Source organism: Podarcis pityusensis (assembly GCF_964106645.2).
Source record: "Podarcis pityusensis genome assembly, chromosome: 11".
Classification (NCBI taxonomy): domain Eukaryota; kingdom Metazoa; phylum Chordata; class Lepidosauria; order Squamata; family Lacertidae; genus Podarcis; species Podarcis pityusensis.
In genome coordinates, this window is record NC_138036.1 from 45,513,766 (window position 1) to 45,532,087 (window position 18,322).

The following is an 18,322-nucleotide window of genomic DNA, read 5'->3' on the forward strand; positions in this document are numbered from 1 at the left end:
AGGGCTGTTTGAAGCAGCTCACACACTTGTCCGGGTGGGTGGTACCTGGGGAGAGGGGAGGAGAAACTTCTTTTCTCCCCACTGCTGCCACTGGTGCCCACCTAATTCCAGAAGTACATGAACTGCTTTAAGAAGCATTTTTGAGAAGTACTCTAATCCCTGCTTATCAGCTAATAAGTGGAGATTAAAATCTTGCCTTGGCTGTACAATCCTGTTCCTTGCTGAACAGAAGTAGAAAGTATCCGTTTATCTGGTGGTGTTAGCTGCTGGGTGGGTGAGCATGATTTGAGGGAAATGGCCAGCAAGCAAAATTGGACCCCCTGACAGGCAGAGATTGGCCTGCGGGCTGGAGATGCCTCACCCTTTTTAGGATAAAGACAGGAGCAGTTTGTCATGTTGAAGCTTACTGAATTATAAGTGAGTTTATGTGTCATGTGACATTTCCCATTGTAGCAACAGGAGGCTGACCTCCATGCCACATGCCACAATAATCAACTCATTTTAGACATGTTTTTTCTGTTTATTGCACTGTCGCTTTGTTTACAAAGTAGACAGATACAAGCAACAGTTTATTCTAACTTTACTGGGACTAGTGCCTTCAGGTTGCTGAACTAGTTTGGCAATCTTTCTGCTGCATCTTCACCTTCCCACTGTTGTGTATGTTGTGTATGCATTGAGTAGCTCCAAGAGCACAAATTTGTCCTCTACTCTACTTCCATCTGCAATACTAGATGGTCAGCCATTAATTTTTTTTGGGAGGGGGGGAGGGCAACATTTTTCAATATGGATCTGCACAGCAGCAAAGCAGGAATAACTTCAGTTTTGTGCAAAAGTAGACCCCTCTGGTTAATAAAGCATACTGTTGGAAGTACCATTATATCACACATGCATTATATCCGTGCATATAGACTGAACTATAAAAATCACAGATTCTGTGGGGGGGGGGATCCTGTGATTTCTAAAGGATCTGTTCTCATTCTCCCCTTTCAAATTCCTCCTTTGAGGGAAATAAGGCTTGGAATGTCAGTTTCACCTCCCATTTCTCATTCCCCTTCCTCAAAAAACTAGTCTGAAGTCGACAGTTCAATCCTCTACATGTCTACTCACAAGTCAGACCCATTGATTTCAGTTGGACTTACTCTCAGATCTTAAACAGTGACATGGAGGACTACCTTAGCAAAAAGATAAAAAATACAACAAGGGAGAAGCTAAGGCAGTCACAGCAAAATTGCATAATTGAAGGACATTAAATGGTAAAGGGAGATAAACCACCAAAAAGAGGCAACAGTGAATCTACTCCCAAAATACTCTGCACAGGTAACCATTGGCAAAGGTGCACATGCTCTTATATAAGAGAAAAAATGATTCTGAAACTGCCACTCACTACTGTACCTCCCTCTGTATACATCACCACGTGGCACAGAATTTCACAAGAGAAACATGCTTCATGCAACATTCATTGCTGTGTGTGGACACAAACTGGCGATTTAGCTTAACACAATTACTGGTGTTGCAATGCCTAAAACTTAATAGGGGCCAGCTTGAGGCAGAGTTTACTGCAACCAGATCTAGAGAGAGCCCTCCAATCTCAGGTCTCAATAGTCATTTGTTGGAGCTGGGTCTTAAATTGAAAATTCGGGGTGCAGCAGGTGAAAGTTTTGCTGATCAGACATGGATCATAAATTAGCCTGGCCAATTCAGAAACCTTACGCTCCCTGCCCAATCACTAGGCCACTTTCGAAACATCGCTTATTCAAGAGGGCAAGTAATTTGCCAGGCTGGTCACCAGCTTATATAATAACATACTGGATTCCTGTTTAGCTTTGAGTAATTTTTTGAGAGGGAAGAGGCAAACCATTAACGTTATCACTTCAAGTGTGTATATGTATCATCAGCAGGAATTCCGTAAGAAGGAAGCAATCACTGTTAATAACCTATGCTAGTATTTCCAGAATTCAGCTATTAAAATATGCTTTCTATTATTCTCCCCACCCCCAAGGAACTGTTGCTTCATTTTCCTACTAATACCGTATCTGAGCAGAGTTCAATACCGCTTCTGTTTGCCTGTACTGCAAGTGCCAAAACCGTGGTGGCCAATCCTTTGCTACATCTTAGTAACCTGACTCATGACATACTACATGCTATAGTAAACCTTCATGCGCCTCCCAGTCCAGATGTACAAAATAATAAGGCAAGTCTTATTACAAGTAACTTTCTTTTTTGTCTTTGAATAAGTCTTTTTTTAACAATTGAAAATATGGTGGGATTCGACTAAGTTGCTGCGCAAGCGAAACAGGTTCCACTTGCACAACAGAACTTTCTTCTGTTTACGCATACTGCACTAAATGCTATGTTGCATTTCACCCGTTTATATCTACGCACATGTATTCCCTGGCACAAAAGTCTGCCCTTGGAATTACTTTAATTAAGACCACATTGGTGCGAGTGTGTTTCGTTCATTTTTAAATAGATGCTGGCACATTACGTCATGTGACATACTGTGTTTGACTTGATAATTTGTTTCTGGAAACGAGAGGTTCCAACATTACATAAACAACAATTCTTGCCTGATGTGTAATGTGTCCTCTAAAACTTTCTTCCAGATCCATGTAATGCATACGTTAGCTGCATCTCTGTCAGCTTGCATATACCAGTCTCTCTGTGGTGGTCACAGCTACAGGTAATGATTTTTAAAATAAATGAATGTGAGCTTTGAGAGAAATAATTCCCTAGCTGCAGTCCTACTTAAGGTATAAAAATACATAAATCTTTTTCCCCCAGCTTCTGCCTCTGTGTGTATTCTATGATAAAGGGTTATGATGTTCTGTGGTCTTTTGAAGTATTAGATGTAAATGGACAAACTTAATTACATCTCTTATTTAACAGCACTATAGCTACTTATGGTAAGATAATCATTTGGTCCTTTTTACTATTCATACCTTCTGGAGATGTAAGTTACAGACCCCAGATTCCACCCTTTTATATTTGCTTGTGACTCTGTAACCAGGTGGGTAGTAGGGGTAGAGTAGTATAACAAGCTTTGATTAAACCAGCACACAAAGTTTGTGCATAACTACAAACTACAGTGTAAAATAAGATTCACAAACCAACTTCAAACCATGGTGTATGATCCTGGTTTGCTTACCTCAAACCATGGTAGCGATCCTGGTTGAGTTTGGTGGAAAAGGAAATTAGACTTAAGCTAAACAAACTATAGTTTAGCATTATATGAACCGGGTTTGTAGGTTGAAAGACACTCTAAAACAGGCATAGGCAAACTCGGCCCTCCAGCTGTTTTGGGACTACAATTCCCATCATCCCTGACCACTGGTCCGGTTAGGTAGGGATCATGGGAGTTGTAGTCCCAAGTTTGCCTATGCCTGCTCTAAAAGAATAAAAGAAGTGCCATGATTAATAGAAATAGTGGCTTAATTTAATTTAATTTTAACTTTTCTTTTTTAATAGCTCATTACAAGCAAACCAATTCACTGGAACAGTTTACCAAACACTGCTGCTTTCTCACCGGCATTCCTTAAGGACAGCAAGCTTAGATGAAACAGTAACTCCCAATACTGCACCATCTCAGTGGCCAGGTAGTAATGATTTTATTTTATTTGTCTTATCTAGCTTTCTTGACAATAATCAGTGCTGTTCCTTTTTTTTGTTTATTTAAACAATATATACTGTATAACTACAATTGTCTATGAAAGGTCTTCAAAAAAAACAGAGAAAGGGTAAAAATCAGTTAAAACTACAAAATCAGACTTCAGTTGAAATGCCTACTGGAAGAAAAACATACTTCAGTTGGTGCCAGAATGTGAACAGGAGGAAGCCTCTTCCCCAAAATTGGGGATACAGGACTTAAACACACATAGCTCCTAGTGGATACAAGACTTATATCTGAGCCATGGGGGACCGCTTTCAATGACTCCCGCAAATACCTTAGGGCAGGGATTAGGTGGTATTTGAGGTAACCTGGGCCCAACTTGTTAAGGGCCTTGTAAATTAATACAGGAATCTTGAACTTGACTCAGTAGCATATGAATAGCCAGTACAAGCATTTGCCGGAGTTATGTGCTGGTGATTATCTGTCCCCATCAACAATCTAGCTGTAGTGTTTTGCATTAACTGGAGCCTCCACAGCAGGCCCAAGGGTGCATTGCATTAATCAATCAATCAATCAATCAATCAATCCTTGAGGTGGTACTATGGCATGAATTACCATGGCCAGACTAGCCCTATCCAAAAACTGCCATAGTTGATGTACCAGCGGGAGCTGGTAAAAGTCACTGCTAGCCACTGAGGGTAACTGAGCTTCCAAGAACACCCCAAAACTCTGATTCTGTTAAGTGCATTCTGGGGAACAGGCGTATTCCTGAGGATGCATTGATGTAGTTTCAGTCGAAAAAACTACATTTTTACACCATTATACTCAGTTGGTTTGGGTGGGTTGCAGCAATTACTGCACAAATAACAAATAAACACCTTAAATAGCTCACAGTAAGTTTACTATTGTCTCTGGGGAGAATTGTTTTGTGGGTTTTTTGTGTGTTTAAAAACTAGATAGTGCTTTTTCTCTTTCTAGGTATAATGGCTTTAATACAGTTATTAAATCATACTGGAGAAGAAGCGCAATCTGGGGTCACAGTTTTGCTCTGTGAAATTTTGACAGCAGTCTACCTTAGCCTCTTCATCCATGGTCTCGCCACCCATTCCAGCAATGAGCTGTACAGAATTGTGGCCCATCCTCTTAATGACAAAATGTGGTTTGCTGTCTTTGGTGGAGGAGCAAAGATTCCAAAGAAAGGCCAGGTGCAACAAACATCAAAGATGGGTTAGTTCACTCTTTGTTTTCTTTACCTATAAAACTTTTGTGAACTCTGTTCCTTCCTGTTCCTGCTGCATAAACTGGCTAGGCTGTCTGGCACTGTCTTTCCTCTTATCTGCTGTAGTTAAATTAAGTAAATAACTGCATTAAGGCTGCAATCCTATGTAGTTCTTACATGGAAGTAGCTGAGCTTGGTTCTAAAGTAAATGTACATTGGTTTGTGCTGTAAATACTTCTAATGTAGCTGAAATAGCCATTTCATACCTTACATGTGAAATTAATCAAACAGTTCTAGGTGTTCCAGTATTTGATAGTCTAAAACTAATTTTCTATGCAGCCTATTAAATGCCAGTTTAAAAAAATATTGTCATGATATTTAAATGATTCGTGAAAAAATAATTTATTTTTGTTTGATGTAGCCATATTCCTTTACTCTAAGAGCAGCCTATGTTTTCTCTTTTTGGCAGGTAGGCACTTCCCTATGCCTAGCCCACACCAGGTAGTAGTATTCTCCATGGAATGTGTGGGGTTTACCAAATCTCTAACTGCCATCAGTACTCATAGTCCTACCAAACCTGCAGGCAAGATACTAGCTTCAGTCTTAGGCTTTTAAATCCAGTGCTGATATGTGATCTTGCATATGTAGGAATAAAGATACAAAGAAAAATTTCTGTTTGTAAGTCGTGACCTCAGGTTTTTACTGTGTTTTATTTATATCATGTTAACTATGTGAATTGGAGTTGAAAATTAGAAAACAAAACAAAAACCACCACATTGGTCATTCATACATTTGGAACAATCCCTTCTGAATCAGTTTTAAATGACTTCATTATTGAAGGAAGAACATGGCTTGCAATTACCAGAAATATTTCCAATACATTTTTTTGCTCATGAAGACTGCTTGTTTTGTGTCACATGACCATGCATATGGCTGTGGATTTCTAACTGTTAATTTAGCATATAAAAGCCGCCTTTAGTTCGTAGCAAAAATGAATCCAGTCGCCATCAAAGATTGTTGTAGGGCAGCAAATAATATAAGTGTAAAACTTGGTGTCTACAGATCCTCTGGTAATGTGACCTGCTTAACATTTCATTTTGGCTGATTTATAATTTGATTTGTGATTGGCATAGGCGACACAAAATGGCCTTGGCAGAGAAGAGTTGATTTAAACATCATCATTCACATAGCCTGCTTATTTGACCACAGCAAAATGCTGCTTTGTATTCAAATGTCCACATATAATCCATTATAGACAATTTTTAATTACACCAAACAAATGATCCTGAGGAATAGTTCATGGCTCAGTTGGTAGAGCATGAGACTTCATCACAGGGTCATGGGTGTGAGCTCCACACTGGGTGAAAGAGCCAGTGTGGTGTAGTGGTTAAGAGTGGTAGTCTCGTAATTTGGGGAACCGGGTTTGAGTCTCCGCTCCTCCACATGCAGCTGCTGGGTGACCTTGGGCTAGTCACACTTCTCTGAAGTCTTTCAGCCCCACTCACCTCACAGAGTGTTTGTTGTGGGGGAGGAAGGGAAAGGACAATGTTAGCCGCTTTGAGACTCCTTAAAGGGAGTGAAAGGCGGGATATCAAATCCAAACTCTTCTTCTTCTACTTCTTCTGAAAGATTCCTGTAGAGATGATCCTCATGGTCCCTTCTATTATCTATAACCTACAGTAAACTTGTGTGGTATGCAGATTAGATATGAATGATGTCAACGCTTAGATTCTGAAGGATTCTGATAATGGATTCCTTTGTGGCTTTAGGGTAAAATTTATAGCTCTTGCCATCTGTGAATGTACTCGGAAGTAAGCAAAACTGACTTCATTAGAACTTGAATGCAAGCACATATTTTAGGATTAACTGCTTTTCATTGGACAGCTCACTTTAGAAAAGAGGAAATACATTCGGTCAGTGTCTGTACTTAACTCTGGATTACCATGGAATTTTCAGTGATAAAATTGTGTTCCTCCCATGCTTGTAAGAAGATTTCAGGTGGGACTAGTGTTTGAAGGCAGGAATCACTGTCAGCAGCTTCAGAGGAAGAAAGATCCAGAAATGGCTGCCCATTACTGGAAAGCCATTGAATGTCGGGGCACATGTAAGCTAGATGGACCAATTACAGTGGTACCTTGGTTTACGAACTTAATCTGTTCCAGATGTCCGTTCTTAAACCAAAGCGTTCTTCAACCAAGGTGTGCTTTCCTATAGCAGTGGTGGACTCAATTTACAAATGGAACACACTCAACAGGAAGCGGAACATGTTCTGCTTCCAAGGCAAAGTTCACAAACCAAAACACGTACTTCTGGGTTTGCAGCGTTCTTAATCCAAGTTGTTCATAAACTGAGCTGTACTTAAACCAAGGTACCACTGTACTCTGATTTGGTATAAAGCAAGTTTGTGTTCACATGTCTTCCAAAATGTCACAGGTCTAATACTTGTAAAAAGTTACTCTTTTTGTATTTGTGAATTGGGATGGCCTCACACTGAGGAGCCTAATTGGAGGAGGCCAAGATGACAGAGACCCGGGGGTGGGGGAGTAAACCTCCAAGATCCAGCCCAATATGTGCACACACATTTATTTAAAGAATTTATGTACCACCTTCCATCCAATTCAGATTCCAGGATGGAGTACAACAAAATACACACACACACACACACACACCATAATCAGAATTCTCCTTTCCTTTTGGTGTGTTAGCATTTTCATCTAGGTTGAAAATAAATTCTTATTTTTTAACTCGTTGGACTAAATATTTTAATAACAGTACTTCTGAAAGAGAAATCTTCCACAGTGAATGATTGGCAGTCTTCCATAAATAGATCTGTATTCCTGAAATGTCTAAAGTGATGATGATTTAATGGAGGATATAGATACTAATAAATGGGTGTTGCACTGTGAATTGGAAGAAGGGGTAGACAAAACAGATGTTTATTATTCCAACCCATTTTGGATTCTGCTGGTTGTCCTTCGGCTAAATTCAGATATTTAAGTATTTAATATATAGATGTGACACTTCCTTCTTCTTTTATTATAACAACCTGCTGAGAAGTCCTGAATGCTGTAAGGATATTGTACAGTGCAAATTGTCAACCTTTAAAAAATAACTAGAAGCCCATATTCCTCTTCATTTAGGGTGCTCAGTTGTTTTGACAATACAAAAGAATAGTAAAGTAAAACAGAAAAGTGCCATGCCAAAGTAGCTCCATGGGAGCAACCTCCCTAAAGTTATTTCAAGCAATTTGGGACTTTAGATAGCAAATGGAATGCAAACTGGCTGTGCTGATGGTTGCAGTTTTCCAGTGCAAGCTAAGGAATGCTCAAATCTTGCTGCTTGTGTAAAACATGATACAGTTGGGGGTGGTTAATAAGAAAAGGGCATTTTGGAATTTTTGCCTAATTCATATTATACATTTAAATAGACTATTAACATAAGACTTGTCAGGTTTTTTTACAATAGAACACTCTAAATTATCCAGTGATGTTTAGATTCAATTTGTCGCTTATTTATATTGTCACTTATTTATGTTCTTTTGTTAGTCTTGTTATATACATGTTTTATTAACTTCTTTCTCTGTTTCTCTGCCATGTATAAGAAAAAGCACTACAAGAATATTCCTAACCATTTAAGATACCAGTCCTAAACCATTTTTAGATAAATTACCTTAGTTATTTTGTAGAGTCAGGAACTTTGTCAGTGAGACTTCATTTCCTGTAATAAGTTTGGCATTTGTCTGTAGTTCCATAACAAATAGCCTACTAGTGCTGCAGGCCTAAACGGTAAAATTTAAATCAAGAAAGCAGTTAAGCACAGTGGTTACTGTTTAGATGGGGGGTGAGTGGAAGCAAGAATTCAAAAGAGCCATTATTACTCAAGTTCTGTATCATGTAACACTTTCTGTAAGCTTATTTTCCTATGCCTTCATTTCAAACATAAGAAAGCTTTGTTATTTTCGTTGAGCTCAAAAACTAATGCACCATATTAAGCAATGCATGTGCATGTTTGATGTGCTAGCTAAAAACCAAAGTTTAAAATACTTTGTATTATAACAGATATGTTTTTATCTTTAAGGTAAGTGAGTTGCATTTTTAAGGAGAATTTTATGAGCATGTTTTGCGACAATTATATACTGGAAAAATAAATCTGAATTATTTCTGTGTTATCGTGTACTTCCATTTATAGATTATGTACTCTTAAAACCTGCATGCCAGTGAGGATTTTATTTACTATTAGCAAATAGCAGCACCACATGCTGCTCTTCTGTGGGGATATAAATTGACAGTCTGCATTGTAATATGATAGTTGGAGATTTGATTTCTCAGGTATGCAGAAATGAAAGTTACAATTCTTGCTAAGAATTTTCGCAGTATAATTGCACCTCTTTGGAGGTGTAGGGTTAAGGGAGAGGATAGATAAAGTATTAAGGGTTTGGAAGCCAGAGATTTTTAAAATTGCTAATACTGTAATACTGTACTAGACTTGTTCTTGGTGGTTGGTGTTGCAATTAAGACATTGATTTTTAACATTTATTCTTAAATAGTTTGATGATAGACATCTGGTGAATGGTTTCCAAACTTTACTAAAAAGATGCATCTTTTTCTCTCTGCAGCCTCTTCTCCCCTAGATGATGGTGAGAAGCAACAGAAGTTTTTAAGAATGTCATCAAAATCCTCTCTAAAAGAGAGTTCACAGACTACTTTACCTTCAACAGAACAAGATGCCCCAAATTACAAAGAGAAATTTATTCCTCCGGAACTTAGTATCTGGGACTACTTCATAGCAAAGGTATTTTATTTTAATTTTTATTCACTTTTGGAATATTTTCCATAAGCAAAAGTGATTCTCATTCTGTCACATACTGGCCTTACGGGTGAGGTAGTTTTTCTTGGCAAAAAACAGAATCCAGTTTCAAGGAGAAACAGAATCAACTCTTGATTCTTCAAGCAGATACCCTCATTGGCACCACTGAATGCATCTTTTAAGCCCTTACCCACCCCACACCTGATGAAATGTATAATATCAGATGTAGGGCAGATGGACATGGCTTCCCCAAAACAGTCTTGCGGGCCAAATGGTCAGGGCTAGCAGGCCAAGTTTGTTCTGTGAGCAGAAGGCTCTCCACCTCTGGTTTAAAATTGTGTTTTAATATGACATGTTACTTGAATTACTGTATTTCAAAAACCCTGCTTGAAAAGCAATCTCTTAACCTTAAATTATTGGCTAAGCAGGTGGAAAAACGAGCACATCAGCTGTGGACTGATCTTATTTGTAAAAAGCTAGGTAATTAGTAAAGTAGCTTAAGGACTGACCATAGGAGGCAACTCTAAAAGGAAATGGCGCCAAGAAATAAAAAGAAAGATGTACAGAATATATGAATTACAGTATTTTTCTGTGTATAAGACTAGGTTTCCCCCCCTAAAAATAATGTCAAAAATTAGGGGGTGTCTTATACACGGATACATCTCCCCCCATTTTCTTAAATTTGAGTCCCCCAAAATAGGGAGCATCTTACACATAGGGGTGTTTTATAGACGGAAAAATGAAAGTATAAGGTAAGTATAAATGAAAGAGGGAACCTGGCATTTTTCCTGTCTGTATTTCTAAGGTTAAAAGAAATAAAAATACTAAGTTCTTCTTTATTGGTTTTACCCTTTTCAAGCCAAGTCATACTAAAAGTAATCTGAAATTGAAATGATAAGCAGATCTCCCTAAGTATCTGAAGCAGGTGTATTTTGTTTTGTGTTTACCTCGACTAAGACTTCCATTTACCTTTTAGCCATTTCTTCCATCATCGCAAACTAGAATTGAATATGACTCAGAGGAGAGTCAGGAAAGCAGCGATGATGAAGGTGATGATGAATTCTCACCAGACTTAAAGAGTCAGGAACATTCAAATTCAAATTCATATAGGTATGAAATGATTTGATTCATTTGTTTTCCTTTACTGTTTCTACATTTGTTTTCATCTATGAAATGGGAGGCATCTAGGGAAGAGGCAACCTTTCCATCTAAAGTTCTCTCCTGCACACTCCCTAAGTGCTTCTGTACACAAACAGGAACTTGCAGGTTTTGTGGAAAGTGAGAGAGGAGGAGAAAGAATGGAAAACTGAAGGTGGGGGAGATTACATTGTGGGTGGGAGAGAGGGGGGACGTGGAGTGATATTGCAACCCTTTGTGGGTTTGGAAGTTGAGGAAGGAAGAGCGCATTGTAGTCTTGGGGAGGAATATGGAAGCAGGTGGGAGAAATTTTTGGGTTCTGAGGAGGGAAACTCGGGGGAAGACAACTGAGGCAGGGAGAAGCGAGTTGGTGTATGGAACAAGCAGAGGAACACCCCTTAGTTAATAATAAAAAGGAAAGGGAAACCAGTATGATCTTTTCACAGCTCGTGTATACTTGTTTGTGTATTCTGTTTAGTTGGTCTCTGATGCGCTTGGCTATGGTTCAGCTTGTCCTCCAGAACTTGAAGACTTTCTACCCTATGGCTGGGCATGATCTTTCAGGTAAGTCTGTCTTAGTGGGTTTTTGGATTTGTTTATATAGAATTCCCTCATATTCCTTAATTAACCCATTTTACTGGTGCATATTTTTATTATTTCATAAAATTTATACAACTATTGATTATGAAAAAAATAATGTGTACATATGTGTACACATATGTGTACATCCTTGCTTGCAGTTACTTTTTTTAAAAAAATGGTTTTATTCATAACAAACAATATAAAATAAACATCAATACAATATCACAGTGTGGGATTTCTCCAATCCCTTGACTTCCCTCTACCCTCTCCATGGTTCCATTATATTTATTATTCATTCATGCATGTCCCTATCTTATTTTCCATCTATACATTTCTATCTGTTATCATAATACTGCAAATGTTTTTTAGTCCTTGCTTGCAGTTACAAGCCTAGTTGAGTTTTAGTTGGTGTAAAAGGCAAACTCGTTTTCCTGAAAGGCATTGTGGGATGGCGTTGTTTAAGGACTGAGAAAATTAGCCTTCTCTTTTTCCTTCTTGAAATATGAATGAATGAATTTTATTATTTTGGTCACAGACCAGTTCCAGCTCACATACAATATCAAGGAAGTCATAAAACTCGCTAGGCATACATTTGAATTTGCAATTAGGTATAACAGGGACAATACTCTTGAAATATGTGGATGAGAAGCTAATATAATGTCCAGATGCTGAAGTAATGATCCCTCTTGAACTTTGTGAGTGAATATTCAAAAGGGACTGAGTGAGAGGAGTTTTAAGGGTTAAAGTTTTGCAAGAATGTCATCATGAGCCACAGATGCTAAAGCCTCCCTTTACAGAGCTTCTTAAAGAGAGAGGCTGATTTTTTTTTACATCCTCCAGTACAACAGCCAGCTAAAATATTAAATGTGGCTAAACCTGAGTTCCCGTTGAACGAGCATATATTTAAGTTACATACCAAGCCATGTTCTAGCAGTAATATTTTTATACTGCCTTTATTAAAAGCACATACGGCCAGCTAACAGGCTAGAATCTATGTAACTGTGAAAAGGGTCTGTTTTGTGTTAAATCTTGAAAATAATTATCATATTAAGTCATATTAAGGATAATTTTGAGGAACTAAGCTCCATTTAATACCAGGGTGTTGGTGTGCTGTACTAGCTGAGGGTGGCAGACTAGGATTTGGAAGATACAAATGTACATTTATTCATGAAGTTTATTAGCTTACCTTGGGCCAGTCACTATTTCACAGAGATTTAAAAAAAAAGGTGTCTATGTCATCTTGAGCTCTTTTGAGGAAAGGCAGGATCAAATGTACCTAAAAATATTTATGCATACATGAACAACATATATAAAGGATTTTAGGGTTGGGCTAAAGAACTGTTATTCCTCATTTCATAACCAGTTTGCCATCTCCAGCTTTGCTTTGATAGTTACTCCTACAGTTCATTAGCACATATAAATGCCCATGCCCAAATTTAGCATGTAAATTTATGTGTCCGTTTGATTTTGTTTTTAATTTCTGGTTGCCTCGCTTGTGCGCATCTTGACAGGAAAATGTGCAGGCTCCATCCATAGAGTAAAATCTGCAATTGATGTGACAGCAGTACCTTAGCAGAAAATGGAGTGTAAAGTTCCTTAATATATTGCAGTTAAGGGAAAACTTGTTCTTGTTTTAGAGCTTCCAGTTAGTTCCCCACTGTGTCATGCAGTACTAAAGATACTTCAACGCTGGGAGCAAGTTCTTCTTAGGCGACTTGAGATGCATGGCGGCCCACCAGAAAACTTCATTTCTGTTCATACTTCTCAAGATGCATCCTCTTCTGGCCCTGCACTACTTCGCCACAAAGCCCTGCTAGAGCCAACAAACACCCCCTTTAAGTAAGTGTGCACAGTGGTTCTGTCGTTTTTGTACTTTTCATGCTCTGTAAACCGGTTGTCACATTTCCATATCGGCAATACGTTCTAATTAGTGTTGTAAGCGTACCTCAGGATACTGTGGATGTGTTACCTCAAAGCAAGTTTCCTCTGCTGATAGTACTTAAGGACAATTCACTAATTTTGTGTGTGTGCGTGTATAGATTGTATTTTAATGTACACTTAAAACTGTATATTTAAAAGTGGAAAGGCAAAGCAACCACAAGTTTGCAAACATGAATCATGCGGATAAACATGGAGTTGGGGTGGACTGTAGCTGGTGACAAACCTGACTTTTGCTCTGACCCCGTCTGCTGCTTTAAGTTATATATTGTTGTGCCTTTCCAACAGTCCTCCACAACCAAACACTACAAATACAAACAAGTAAGTAAATCTAATGAAATACCTTTTGCTGTTTTCTGGAGGAAGTTTCACCTTAATGTGCAAGGAAACATAAGGACTTTTATGGAAATAAGAGAGCTTCTTCACCCACCTTATTTTTATTTATCCAGTTTCTTCTCTTTTATTTTATCTTTTACACTATTACTTAGCGTTTTCTTCTTCTTTCTGTTACCTTTGGTTGTGCTTCATCAAAATTTGCTAAGACGCTCTGCTGCTTTTCCAGATGACATCTGCACTCTTTGCTCAGACTGGGTCATCTTAATTTCAAACCTAGCTTCCTTGAAACAAAACAAACCTGAGGGATTACCGTATTTTTCGCTCCATAGGACGCACTTTTTCCCCTCCAAAAATGAAGGGGAAATGTGTGTGCGTCCTATGGGGCGAATGCAGGCTTTCGCTGAAGCCTGGAGAGCGAGAGGCATCGGTGCGCACCGACCCCTCTCGCTCTCCAGGCTTCAGGAAGCTATCCGCAAGCCTTGCAAGCCCGGTGGGAGTTCCTGCGGGCTCACAAGGCTTGCAGGCAGCAGCCTGCAGCCCCGGCGAGTGTCTGCAAGCCTTGCGCGCCCGGCAGGAGGTCCCGCCGAGCGCGCGAGGCTTGGGGCGGCAGCTTGTCGCCCGAAGCACGGGGAGCCCTCCGGAGGGCTCCCCGTGCTTCAGGCGAGTGTCTGCAAGCCTTGCGCGCCCGGCGGGAGGTCCCGCCGAGCGCGCGAGGCTTGGGGCGGCAGCCTGTTGCCCGAAGCACGGGGAGCCCTCCGGAGGGCTCCCCGTGCTTCGGGCGAGTGTCTGCAAGCCTTGCGCGCCCGGCAGGAGGTCCCGCCGAGCGCGCGAGGCTTGGGGCGGCAGCCTGTCGTCCGAAGCATGGGGAGCCCTCCGGAGGGCTCCCCGTGCTTCGGGCGAGTGTCTGCAAGCCTCGCGTGCCCGGTGGGAGGTCCCGCCGAGCGCGCGAGGCTTGGGGCGGTAGCCTGCAGCCCGAAGCACGCGGAGCCCTCCGGAGGGTGCCCCGTGCTTCTTGCAGGTGTGCACAAGGCTTGGGGCGGCAGCCGCGGCGGGGGGGGAATATTTTTTTTTATTCATTTCCCCCCCCAAAAAACGAGGTGCGTCCTATGGGCCGGTGCGCCCTATAGAACGAAAAATACGGTAGTTCTTTGGCTCCATATGAATAGGTTAACATGATTATTAATTTCATGCTGGCAAAAAATGATTCTCTTTGGCGATCATCTGCGTCCTCCCTGGCATTGATTTGAGCAATGAGCAAATCTGGATTCTCCTCTGCCCGATTTATAAAGGTAGTGGGACTAAACTGGGCTTACAGAAAAAGCTTCTGAAACTGCAGCATGCTTAAAAACATGTTTCTCTTCATTTTTAGGTCTAAAAGTAATAATGCACTATCTGTGAAGAGACTTTGGCAATACCTCGTTAAACAAGAAATGGTCCAGGAAACCTTCATCAGAAACATATTTTCAAAGAAAAGGTGCTTGAATGAGGTATGTATTGTATGTTTTTATACAGAAATTTAATAACATTACTTGGCTTTTCTTAAGCCAGCGTTCCTCAAATTTTTGAACTCACAGGGTCTCCTCCTCAACCCCCATCCAAGCTTGTTCTAGTTTCCAAGGCACCACATTCCTCAAATACAAAGGTTGCATATGCTTAATGTGTAAGCAGTAAGGTTCACTGGCTGGAGAACAATATAATGAGAGTATTATTTGTCTGGCATAAATACATTTATTATAGTTTGTCCAATTTCCATTTGTGAACTGAGAGTTAAGTCTTCACCATAGTATCTAAGGTATAGAACTCTTTCTGATGTACTTCGGAGAATGTACTTCAAAGAAGTTTATTGCAGCATTCCACAATTTTGTTCCACTAAGTTAAATGTTGTTGCATATTCATAAAACTACTATGTAATTGTTAACCTTGCCTCATAGTTGCATGTTAGTCTCATCTTGTCTTTTGTCATGTGATTTATTCTTTTCTGGTGTAGTCAATAGAAGACCAAAACGAACATATCAAAAGTACTTCAGTGGAGGAGCCTGGAATCAATAAGGTATATGTGAAATAAAATAAATGGTGATATGGGAAAACTATAGCCTACATTCAAAATGTTTGTGTGTGTGTGTGTGTTTTAACTGTGTAACACATTATGTGGTTCATTGGTATTGATTGGGAAGATACAGAGTGGACTAATACCAGCAATCGTCTGGTCTCCTTTGTATGTGATTTTTCCCCCCAGAGTCAACTGTGTCAAGTCTTGCAGATTTGTGGATTAATTTTATTTGTATTTGATAAACTATGCAGACTTTAATTGTAATTATGTTTAAAGGCTACAACCAGCAACCTGTAAAACCTTCATAGATACTTCTATGTGTCAGACAAGTGCATAAGTAATGTGTATACTGGTATTTCTGTGCTTGGTAACAGAGGCCTAACATACAAAAACAGAAGATTTCCCTCTATAACCTTCTGACTTGTAGAATTGTTCATATGGTTATTGCTGCTCTTGACAAATTTCACATTATTTGTGACTGGTTCTGAACTATTAAATGGTAGATACCGAGTCAATTTTAAATATTTCATAGGTAGACATGGTTCATCTTTATGTGAAATTGCTTTTCTTTCTCTAGTTTTCTGGTTATGCACTAAATATAACAGTGATGGGACAATAAATGATTATAAAGTAGATAGGATGCAAAGTTGTTACACCTTTTAAAATGTGTTTTAATTTTTTATAACAATTTACCTTTTTTTACTGGACTATCTAGAACTAATTAAAAGTAACATGCTTTCAAGTAGCACAGAACTCTTCCTGATTAATATGTAGCTTTTATATTTCAGCATGAGCTAGAAAGATAGAAATCTTACTGATTAAAAAAGGGTATGTGTGTGACCCCCTCTCTCTTTGTTTCCCTTTTATATACAGATAGAGACTGATATGGGATACCCTGGAAGTAAAGCTAGAATTATCCATAAAGAGTCTGACATTATCACTGCTTTTGCTGTCAACAAGGTATGCACACAAATGGGGTGTTTAAAAAAAATGAATATTTTGGAATGTTGTAGTTCAGGCTCACAAGAAGGAAGAGCTATTGTAATATTTAATGAAAATAGTCAGACCTTAGCTAGAGGTAATAACACCATTTTTATTTCTCCTACAGTCAATATTATGTTGTGTTCTGCATGCACAAAAGGCACAGTGATCTTTGTTGCAGTAACTCTGCTGTTCTAGAAACTTTGGTCTACTACCAACATAAATAGATGGTTGCAATGGAACTGAGTGGGTACAACATAAATGAAAAGTCATATATATGGGCAGCTTTTCATCCAGTTGAACCTTTGAAATGCAATAATACTGACTGAAAAACTGATAGCAGATAGCTTTTTCAATCATGCCCTGATAATGGTTTTCCTGGGGCATCTGGCTGGTCAATTTTGGAAACAAGCTTGCTGAACCAGATGCACCTGACTGCAGCATGGATATTATATTTTTAACCTTCTGCACTTTCCACCCAAAGAAGAGTAGTTGATTGGTGTGGTTGGGGACCCAAATGATATGAAGCTATGTGGAGCTCTGCCAATGCGGATTCATTTAAACACCCTGTCACACTCATAACTTCACGCTTCCATGGGGCTTTTGTATTCAGTGGTGAACAGGCAATAGTGGAATTAAAGGTATTGTTAACCGGTGGTGTCCTGAGCTTATTATTTTCCCCTTACACTTGTATATTGTAGGCCAACAGGAATTGTATTGCAATAGCTTCAAGTCACGATGTTCAAGAACTAGATGTTTCTGGAATTCTTGCTACACAGATCTACACTTGGGTTGATGATGATGTAGAAGTGGAAGCTAAAGGGTATATTTTTTCATTTGTTGGCTGTATCTCCTAACATTGGCTTCTGTACATGAATTTATTTTTTTCTTAAAAATATAAAGCACTATAGAAATGAAATGAAATGAATAATAATAATAATAATAATAATAATACATGATAATGATAGACTGTTAATTTCTTAATCCAACTAGTTTTAAAAAAGTTATTAAAACATTTATCTAAGAGTATTATGGGATCTCCATCCTGATTTTCTTTATCTCCTCAGCCTTGGACTTTCCCCCTCTCTGTTTGCTTCAGTTCCCAGACCACCTTTCCCCCAATGTTAGCGCCGCCTTTCTGTTATTTGCTGTGGTTTTACAGTCCACCTGTGTTGACAAAAGCAATCATTTTTCCCCCCTTGGCAGCTGTTGGCTTAGCTGTCACGCTGTCTCAAAAGACTGGCCTGCTTTGACCCAGACACTGAAGTGGTTATATGGTCACCTTAGTTCTGAACTCAAAGAGCCAAGTATAAGCAGGCATCTGGTTAACGGCATTATGTTAACAGGATGCTGGACCAGATGGACCATTGGCCAGACCCAGCAGACTGTCAGGGACCATGCTGAGGAGGGCTGCACTGAGGAGAAATGGTGGGAGCCACCCCCTCCCCCTGCTCCTGAACCTTTCCAGGAGCAGGAAGACAGTATAGATTTGGAACAGTGGTTTGCAGAGGGACATAGCTCAGAAGGCAGAAGCTGGGAAATAACGAATGGGAACAGCTAGCAGAAGAAACAACCCTGGGAGAGAGAGGGTTGACAGATTCACAGTCATTGGGCAGCATTCCTCCACCACCCTCCCCAAGGTCACAAAGAGCTCAGAAAATCTCAG

General features: G+C 39.5%; 1 protein-coding gene across 4 annotated transcripts in view; it reads left to right on the forward strand.

Moving 5' to 3' along the window:
- Window positions 1-18,322, forward strand: part of DMXL1 (Dmx like 1) — a 68,187-nt gene that overhangs the window by 40,317 nt on the left and 9,548 nt on the right. For 2 of the 4 annotated variants that reach the window (XM_080972163.1, XM_080972164.1), the window contains exons 25-37: window positions 2,000-2,191; window positions 2,604-2,680; window positions 3,466-3,593; window positions 4,586-4,834; window positions 5,296-5,409; window positions 9,442-9,617; window positions 10,609-10,742; window positions 11,248-11,333; window positions 12,989-13,190; window positions 14,995-15,112; window positions 15,613-15,675; window positions 16,549-16,635; window positions 17,358-17,479. In XM_080972163.1, the coding sequence (XP_080828289.1) occupies window positions 2,000-2,191; window positions 2,604-2,680; window positions 3,466-3,593; window positions 4,586-4,834; window positions 5,296-5,409; window positions 9,442-9,617; window positions 10,609-10,742; window positions 11,248-11,333; window positions 12,989-13,190; window positions 14,995-15,112; window positions 15,613-15,675; window positions 16,549-16,635; window positions 17,358-17,479 (1,748 nt within the window). The remainder of the gene's footprint in view (window positions 1-1,999; window positions 2,192-2,603; window positions 2,681-3,465; window positions 3,594-4,585; window positions 4,835-5,295; window positions 5,410-9,441; window positions 9,618-10,608; window positions 10,743-11,247; window positions 11,334-12,988; window positions 13,191-14,994; window positions 15,113-15,612; window positions 15,676-16,548; window positions 16,636-17,357; window positions 17,480-18,322) is intronic. The other 2 variants (XM_080972165.1, XM_080972166.1) reach the window with 1 other exon arrangement.